Source organism: Ciona intestinalis, chromosome 3 (assembly GCF_000224145.3).
Source record: "Ciona intestinalis chromosome 3, KH, whole genome shotgun sequence".
Taxonomy (NCBI): domain Eukaryota; kingdom Metazoa; phylum Chordata; class Ascidiacea; order Phlebobranchia; family Cionidae; genus Ciona; species Ciona intestinalis.
In genome coordinates, this window is record NC_020168.2 from 1,548,739 (window position 1) to 1,558,008 (window position 9,270).

The window sequence follows — 9,270 nt, forward strand, 5'->3', positions numbered from 1 at the left end:
ACTAATGATTCGGTTGATTCGGCCGAATTTATTCGGCAAAACGACCGAATATTCGGTTTCGGCCGAATCGTTTTTTGAAAGATTCGGTACATCACTACTTTAGATTAACCCTCTGTGAGGAAAAAAACAACCTTCTTTCTTTATAAATTTAATTTAGGAAAGTAATAAATTGCCGCGTATAAAATACTGATGACCGGTGTTTCCGTGTATGAAAAGTGAAAAATGGTAAAACTTTTTCTTATTCTAATATTGGATATATAATCTTTAAACAATTATAAATATTACATGAATTCTACATCTTGCAGCACTGCAATTTGTACCTGTATGTTATTAAGGACACAAAATGGTGGTCAATTTGACTTTTACATAACAAAGGATTGTTCTACTTGGATTTTCAATGGCTTTGTATCAATATAGAATACAATATAATTACACAGTGCATAAGATACTTATTATAAAGAATCCACTACTGACCTGGTTTGTATTGTTATGAGTTTAATCAACACTCCATCCAGTTTGTTGCTGACATCTCCCTCTGACTTGCTATCACCTGCATGTAATAAAAATCATCAGCATTATATCATTGTGATTTGAATACAAAAGGATTTCCTAAGGAACCACTTTTTAATTTCTTTTATATGTGATTTTTTGTTTTGTTTTTTAATAAATTGATACATTTTACCCGATTTTGATCTGATCCTACCATCCTCATCATCATCATCTTCATCTTCATGTTGATCCTCATCTTCTGATCCACTCAACTCCTGATCCTTATTATGGTCATCATGCGAACTGTCGACCAGCGCCTTGAATTTACATGGTCGTGCATCAACAAAGGCAATGCTGAGTAATGGTGACGTAAGTTGGAAATGTGCGATAGATGAAAGTTGAGCTGTCCCATCTTTGATGTTAGTCTTACATTGCATCACATACAAAATCTGTAAGATAATTTCTGTATGCAGAAATCCTGTTTATCATTTTAAAATTAAAGAAAAATCTAAGATGCGAATTTTTTCATTTACAAAAAAGACATATATTATATGGTACAAACAATTAACAACGGTCTATATATATATAAAGTATAGAAAAACCTGATTGAACTCATTGAAAGTACAGAAATAACAAAAAAGCTTAGAAACGATTCACCATAATTTCCTTCAATTCGTTGATGGCACAAGAACTATATTTAGGGAGGGTCATTGTTGGATGGAGAAAATGGAAAAAAACAAGAATATCTGGAAAAAATGTTTATTCTTCTTTAAACAATGACCCTGCATACATACAGTTCTTGTGGCATCAACGAATTGAAGGAAATTCTGGTGAATCATTTCTAAGCTCTTTTGTTATTTCTGTACTTTCGATAAGTTTAATCAGCTAATTTAGTTTTAACAAACCAAAATACACATTGTGTCTTTTCTTGAGCAAGATTAATTTAACATATTTTTATTTATTAAACACATGAAACTTAAATCTAAAACACAAAACTTTAGTATAGAAAAATAGAAAAATTGGAATAAAAAAAACCTTGTGTTGATATATATTGATAAATGGCTTAATTACCAAATTGAAATTGTAACAGTACTTTATAAACACACTTTATAATTATAACTATAAACAAAACATTTAATTTATCATATCAACTCTCACCTTCCTGTGTACATCAGATAGAACAAGAAAGTCAGCAGAAAGATACAACACAAGGTTTAGTTCAGGTACAGCATGTGCGGGGGTGGATGGAAAAAAATCAACAACCTTTGTAAAACATTTCATTAAAAACTCATGCGAACATATAAATGTCGTAACAAATTGTGTAATAAACCTAATATCATGTATTTTTTTAAGAATATTGTTTGTAACTTTGGCCCAAAATAACAAGGTTCGCACAAGCAACTTTGTTTAGCCATTTTTAACAAGATTTCAGTGAAAAATCAACTTTTAACACATGCTGCCATACGGTTATAAGTGACAGAATTGTTTTTTTGGCCGTCACGAATAAAAAACTTTCAGTTGGGTTTGACATTATTAAAAATCTACACAGGATGTCTCCAAATGATGCCGTACGATACAGTTAAAAAACCGGGGCCACAGTTTTCATAAAGAGCCCAGGCCCACGGTTATCAGTTTTTGCATAAGAACAAAGTTTTATGTCTATTCATGTTAAATGAACAGCTAGTTTGTAAAATTTTTTAAAAGTTGTGAACGTTTAAAAAATCAAATTTTAAGATTGTAAAAAACGTTACTCACGGGCAATGTGCGCCACAATGCAATATTTCGTTTATGGGAAAAACCCGCCCATCTGCGGCTTATCATTTATTGGTGTAGTTTTTAATAGGTAAGCAAGTCAAAACGTTTTTTAAAGTAATAACAGTTCTTTGAATGGCTTCAGCGACTGATTGGCAGCTATTTTCCACAGATCAGTGTCTAATAACCACACGAATTAACTTACTAAGCTTAGTGGAGAATCAGTTTTATTGTCTTTTCAGGCTTTGAATTTTAAATTCTGTTTGTTTTTCCCCACAGACATGGTGTAAGGCTATATTTATACCTGTATTTAAAGTTACCATATAAAGTTTACCATAAGCCGAGTAATCATGCCTGATTAGTGCTGTGTTTAAAATAGCAAGACAAGAATGAATTTAAAGCATATATATATGTTTTTGTTTTCATAATAGTGAAATACACTTACAAACAATTTAAAAAAACATTAACTTTAAAATAGAATTACGCCAAGGCCTCTGCATATTTCTTAATTTAAAACAACCAAAAAACACTATGTCGACGGTACACTCTGTTATGCTGCAACCAAAAATTTATTTGAATTTACGCCATAGTGACCGCGAGTGACGCAACAATGGGCAAATTTTTTAGCGATTTTTAAAATGTTTTTTTTTGGCTTAACATAGTGTTTTTTTCACAAAAAAATCTACAAGTAGAATTTATTAACTGCATATTTTCATTTATAACCAACTTGTATGAGCGTGGTCCATACTCTTTAACCTTTGGCCAGCACCAGCTGATTGACAGGTTTTTATATCAGTATGCAGAGAATGCTACAGTAGAATATTACCAACAAAACATCATGTTTTGAACTCTGCAAGGCTGTTTTAGCCTTGAAAACTGTATTGGGACAGGTATATTGTACAAAATGTATAAAAAAGGCTCCCTGTGTTTTTTTAGTTTGATACTTCCCGGTAAGTACTTAAACTGGTATGTTGCATCTGGTTTAGAATTGACATATAAAAGGTTTTAGAAACTTTTTTCATGATGCAGGTAATTTTAGAAATCCTACTTTAAAAGAATGGCCTTTTACATACCAATCAATTTATTATCATGTCATCAATTTTATAATGAAGTCATTAAATATAAAAATACGTAAAAGATAATTTCATACTGTACAAACTTCCTAAAGAACGTTTTGGTCTAGCAGCTATGCTTTTTACGCAAAATTTAATTAAGTGAGACCTGGTTTAAAATATAAAAAATCATTCAAAGGGTTAAATGTCTTTTTCAAATATTCAGATTAAATATTGGACGTTAGATATTCAATTCATTGAATCCGAACAGTTTAGATATAGATATTTTAAAATTATAAAAAATGTTGTGCCGACTTAAAAAATAATATCAGTTGCTTAACTTTCTTCATTTTTAATATTTTTTGCTCATTTTTAATGTGCAATAATATAGAGCAAGCTTTTGAAGTGTATATAGTGGAATAGATGTAGAGAACAGATATAGTTCAGATTTAAATTAAAAAATCTTTCACCTGCAAACAATTCCAAGTGACTGTGCACCAAATTTTAAGTTCATTGTTTCGTTCGCAACCGGTTAAAAGAAATCTCCAGAAAATGCTGTGGGACAAACATACTTTAAAAACTGCAGGATACCAACTTTTTGAGGTAAAAAAATATAATTTATGTTATGTATCTCTCAGCCAACTTATTAAATCAGACATAAAACAGAAATTGACAGTCATTTTGAATTTTGTACAGTTATAATAGAATCACCTGTTTTCAGGCTGTTTCTTATTATCACAAAACTTCACACAAGATACTGGCTTTCCATCATGAGGTTTCCATTGGTGAAGACATCTGTGTAAAAATAAATTTAAAATTCATCCATTAAGTTCTGGTTATAACCAATGGGATTTCTTAGATTGTTAAATTTTGTTTTAATTTATAAAAAGCATGGGTTGGAGGGGAGTCAAAATTTACCCAATTTTTGTGCGGTTGGAATAAGCATGAACAGATTTTGCCAAGGTTAACTGTTTTATAAAAAGTATTTATGTAAGAATGACATTAAAAACTCATCTTGGGCAGTCGTTATAAGCTAGATATAGTTGGGCCAGCATAGGTTGCTTACGTGGGTGGCTGTGGTTCTTCTATTTGAACTTGCCAGAACTTGACAAACCCATCAGTGCTTGCTGCAGCCAACACATTGCCAATTGGTGACAATTCACAATCACTGATATCCTATAATGAATGAACCAGAAAGATCAAAAATTGACACACGCGACACTTTGTATAATACCACAGCTTATGTTACCACAAACATAAGCAACTTAACAATACACAAGTTTTTTACAAATTTAGCTCATACTACTTTTAGAACCAACATTCACTTTCATGTCTGGGTCATTACAGTGACAACCCTTAAGAGAAAAAGCTGTATACAATTTTAGATTAAAATTATGTCTGACAGGAACAGATTGTACATTAGTTTTAATCTTATATTCCAACATTTTAAAAAGATATCACTAAAAAAGTGGAACTCACTGATTTTGTATTACTAATTATATGCTACAACACTAAATAAAGTTACTCACTGCATCGGATTCGCCAGTAACAGATACATAAGCATGAGATAAATCCAACCTCGTGGCCCCATTTTCTGGCAAAGCATCGGCCACAGCAAACGCAATATCCAAATCCCATACTTCGGCCTGTTAGAATAGCTTTGTATTGTTAAAGAATTTTAAAGGCAATATTATTTTAAAACAGCAAGTTTGGGTAAAGGAGCCCCATTTAAAACTAAAGATTAGAAACTTAAATTTTAAAATCATTATGAATTTGAATGTGAAAAAACTTAATGATAGATTAGAACAATGAAATAAAGTTACAAGGAGCAATCACCACTTTTGAATACACAAGAACCAGAATTTTGGGAGGGGAGGACTCTGTGGTCTCTGCTTTTGAACCGTATGATGATTCTTCCTCCTCATCTCGCTGGATGTAAGGAATCCACATCACTCGATGATTCTGAGATGCCTCACACATCCCAGGAGTGGCTGTGAGATGAATTCTTTTCTTTTCACTTTAAAAACATAAACAATTACTTTTACTAAAGATAAAGCCTCCATATCAGTGGTTTGCAAAGGGTTGAAAAACAGGTTGCGCCAAGGTGATTCAAATCTATCAAGGCCAGATTTTGTCTTTTCAAGTGTTTGGTTTACGTTTGCCTTTGTAGTTTAGCCCGATATTTATTGCTTACCATGTTTTGTTCTTAGCCAGGTACACTGTTTGTTACGAAGTAGTAGGAATATACATGTAAATTTATTGCATCTACATCATAATAGCGATTGTTTGACCTGGCAATTAACTAAGACATAATAGCAATTTACACATTGATTATTTGCGTTATAATAGAATTGACACGTAATCATTAGGCAGGAAGGAGGTTTAAAACAGGCATAAATGACAAAGAGACACATGTGTCGTATTTTAGCTTTTACGTCCGTTATATTTTGTCTTCAAGTGGGTCATATTTTAGCCTTTTTTTCAAGACTACAATAGAAGATCCACTCAAATAATTGAAATGGTCCGGATCGCGATCTGCCTTTTGAACATCACTGGTCTGCGTTATACATAGCCAAAAAATAGTATGGAATGCATCGTTTAAAATGGATTTTTTCGACGTTTGAGGCTTGGGTAGATGGGTCGTGAGATTCATAAACTCGAATTTGGGTCGAGCAAAAAAAACTTTGGGAACCACTGCCCTATGTACTATACAATACATCTATATATATATTGAAAAGAATATATACATATTGTAATTTTGTATACAATATATGTAAATATATTGTATTACACATATACATTATGTATTATTCTGTTAGGATTGGTGTTCATAATAACTTCAAACAAAAAATTTTACCCGTCAAAAAGTTGTTCTGGCATAAGAAACATCAAATTATATTTTTCAACAAACATTTCATTTTGCCATCAAGATTACTTGAAAAATTTAGTTTTAAATTAAAACTCACACAAGATGTCCATCTTCCTGTTCTAAGCTCCACACAATGAGGTTTCCAACACTATCCACTGCAGCTAAGATATTACACCCTGTGTGTGGTGCGAACCCAACATCACACACTGCTCCAGTGAAACCTTTCAACAGAACTCGATCCGAAGAATTGTTTCGATTGATGACACGAACCGAATAGCCATTGCGGCCTGAAAGGAATAAAATAAACACTTTGAGTGCTTGAAGCTTGACTGGGTATTATTGTAGTACTTTTAAATAATATTGTAGTGAAAATGGGAAAAGGAAATGTAATTGGTGATAACTAGGGAAGTCCCAAAGTCTTAAAAGCTAGCCTAAAACCCTTCCCTTTTGGTTTGGGCTTTAAAGGTTTTTTTTAAAGCTGGGCACGAGCGCTGCTATTTGGAAAAAAAGCATGCTGACTAGTCTTGTTTTTTTTTCTTTGCTTTAATTCTATGTATCAATAGCAAGTGACCCTGGCGTTTAGCCCAATTTTTAGCAAAGTTTCCAATGTTAAAACAGAAGATGCTCGCATGTTCGCATGGAGCACCCATCCTAACTCTTTTTAAATCAAAAGAAAGCTTTGTGAGCACGACCCGTTGTGTTAGCAGAGAGCCACAGTCCTTGCTTAAACTCGTTAAATAGCTTACTTTAAAATATAGTAGCTTGAAAACGGTGCCGTCTTTTATTTTGCGGAAGTTTAAGCCTCAAGCACCCGCAAACTGTGTAGGTAAGGACTTGGAAGTTAGTTCAAAAAAATTTAGGCCGTGGGGGACGAAAGTGTTGTGCTTGCACAGCACCACGAAAGTAAAGCCCCTAAATTTTTTCCAAGTGTTTTGGCCAAGACCCGTTTTCTGTCTCAACTCTTGACCTCACAATTTCATCCACAGACTTGATTTCAAGCCATTCACGTAAACAGCAACGCAGTCGAACTTCCACAAAATGTTTATCCTTGCCAGGGCAGCGAGTTACCATATGTAAAAGTGAAACCTTGTGGGTAATTGTTTGTCTGTATGACTGGTAATTTGGACAACCCATTAGTAACCACTAGGTTTGAGCAATGTCCATTTAGTGTCTTGCGAAAGGACACATACGCGACAAGCATTAAACACGGTACCGTTCGTTCATAATGCAAGCACCTAAACCACTGAACTATGCCATGGCGCGCGACTGCTGTCTATATTTGCTCAGATAAATAAACTTAACCTTACTTATTTTGCAAAAAAATGTAAGTGTGTCATACACACTATATTATGTTACTGCAAAGGGCAAACTTTTTCTTTTTGGGCATTAAATATACTAATTACATAACCAAGTATTTTAAAAGACACCAACAAATAATAGACAAACTTTCATCACCTTTTATACAGTAAGCAATGTACATGTCAGTAACGGTGAGAAGGTTCCCAGCATAATAGCGATGCTCCCAATCGAATTTAGTTATAGTGTTGATTTTCACCTAAGCAAAAATATATAGATTTAAGGAGTAATGTAGTATATATATATAGTAAATATCAGTTGTGAAATCCTAGACACAAGATGTAAAAATACCCTACCAGTACTATAAAACAGTGGTTAGAGATAGGGATGTGCTGAACCGAGCCCCAACTCAAAAGCTCCCGAGCGTCTCCTTTTTTGTCGCTCGGCGCTCGGCCCAGTTTTCAGCCGAATGATATAATGTTGCAAGCAAGAGCGAAAAATATTATAAATAAAAAAAATAAAAAAACGAGACTAGTCAGCGTAGCTTTCTCTTTAATTATTTTTCATTCGTTTTAAATTTGCTCTCGCAAGTAAAGAATCGAAACGTCAGCAAATTTTCCCGTATTAAATTACAAGCATTGTCAAATTACAGCACATGTCGAATACCAACCATCCAATGTTCTGTATCTGATTTTAAATAAAAAGTCAAAAAACGCTTAAACTTTTTTATAATGAAATAATAAAAACTGCTACAACAATTATACTAAAATATTGTTTATGAGTTTCACATTCGCAACACTGAGAATTACGAAACGAGACATCGCTTTAACTCACACCACGTGTTCTGTACTATTTTGATTAGCAAGGCTTTTCGACTGAATAGAAACGTATTCTCAGACGCCTTTCTTCTTGATAACATCATAGGTGCTCGGGCTCGTGCTGAGCTTTTCGTTAAAGATCCGTGCTCGGCGAACCTTAGGTTTTACAACTTCAGCCCAACCCTAGTAAGAGGGCTCACCGTGTAACTGAACCATATGCACCAAATTGAACTGTCTTTAATTAGGTGAGACATGGGCTGGCTAACTCACAATTGCGTGTAAAACAAATGTAAGTTAGTTGCTGAACAGGCAATAATATACACTACAAGTCTGTTCGAGAAGTAGCCCTACTTATATTTTCGATGTTTTTTTTAGCCAAGCAAAACGGAGTTGGAAAACAGTTTGGAAACAGTTTTTAAAAAAATTATCCTTGTATTTGTAAGACGATCCATATAAAATGTTTGGTAGTGCCGTCCTAAACGTTGGTATACATTTTGCACTGTGCCTTTTCGCATTATACTGCTTTTCTAAAAAGGTACAAAGCTCTAGATTCGTAAAATTTTTCGATAATTTCTGATCAATCTCTAATTTTCAACCCCAGCGTGAATGCAACTTAATACTATCAACTCCTTTTTTGGTGATCTGTGTGAGATAACTGAACAAGCGTTATAAACTCGGCATGGCGCATACTACATAACAGCGATTTAAAAAATCTGATATCAAACCATAAGCACCTTATTACTGGCCGAAGCTTGGCTCTCCAATTCAGAAGCAGAGCTTGCATGAATACGTGTATGTGGTCCATGCAGTGAAACACATTCTCCGTCTGATGCTTTGTCAAGAAAACTATGAGAAAATAAAATTTTATTTTTCCACTTAGCGCTTCAAAGGAGAAATGCAAATATAAAATTTTTGTAAAAAAAGCAAATGAATTAGGAACTTTGGGGTAAAAAAGGACAACATAAAAATTAAAGTTATATAATATATTACTATG

At 33.5% G+C, this 9,270-nt stretch overlaps 1 protein-coding gene across 2 annotated transcripts in view; it reads right to left on the reverse strand.

Moving 5' to 3' along the window:
• The window catches only part of LOC100177860 (enhancer of mRNA-decapping protein 4-like), a 29,053-nt gene that overhangs the window by 14,267 nt on the left and 5,516 nt on the right, over nucleotides 1-9,270 (reverse strand). Inside the window, exons 4-14 of one of the 2 annotated variants that reach the window (XM_018811264.2) lie at nucleotides 9,011-9,122; nucleotides 7,618-7,717; nucleotides 6,260-6,449; nucleotides 5,130-5,310; nucleotides 4,823-4,939; nucleotides 4,360-4,469; nucleotides 4,005-4,088; nucleotides 3,764-3,848; nucleotides 1,648-1,752; nucleotides 704-938; nucleotides 475-550 (exon numbers count right to left, since the gene is read on the reverse strand). In XM_018811264.2, the coding sequence (XP_018666809.1) occupies nucleotides 475-550; nucleotides 704-938; nucleotides 1,648-1,752; nucleotides 3,764-3,848; nucleotides 4,005-4,088; nucleotides 4,360-4,469; nucleotides 4,823-4,939; nucleotides 5,130-5,310; nucleotides 6,260-6,449; nucleotides 7,618-7,717; nucleotides 9,011-9,122 (1,395 nt within the window). Of the gene's footprint in view, nucleotides 1-474; nucleotides 551-682; nucleotides 939-1,647; nucleotides 1,753-3,763; nucleotides 3,849-4,004; nucleotides 4,089-4,359; nucleotides 4,470-4,822; nucleotides 4,940-5,129; nucleotides 5,311-6,259; nucleotides 6,450-7,617; nucleotides 7,718-9,010; nucleotides 9,123-9,270 lie in introns of both variants that reach the window. The other variant, XM_009859669.3, reaches the window with a different exon arrangement.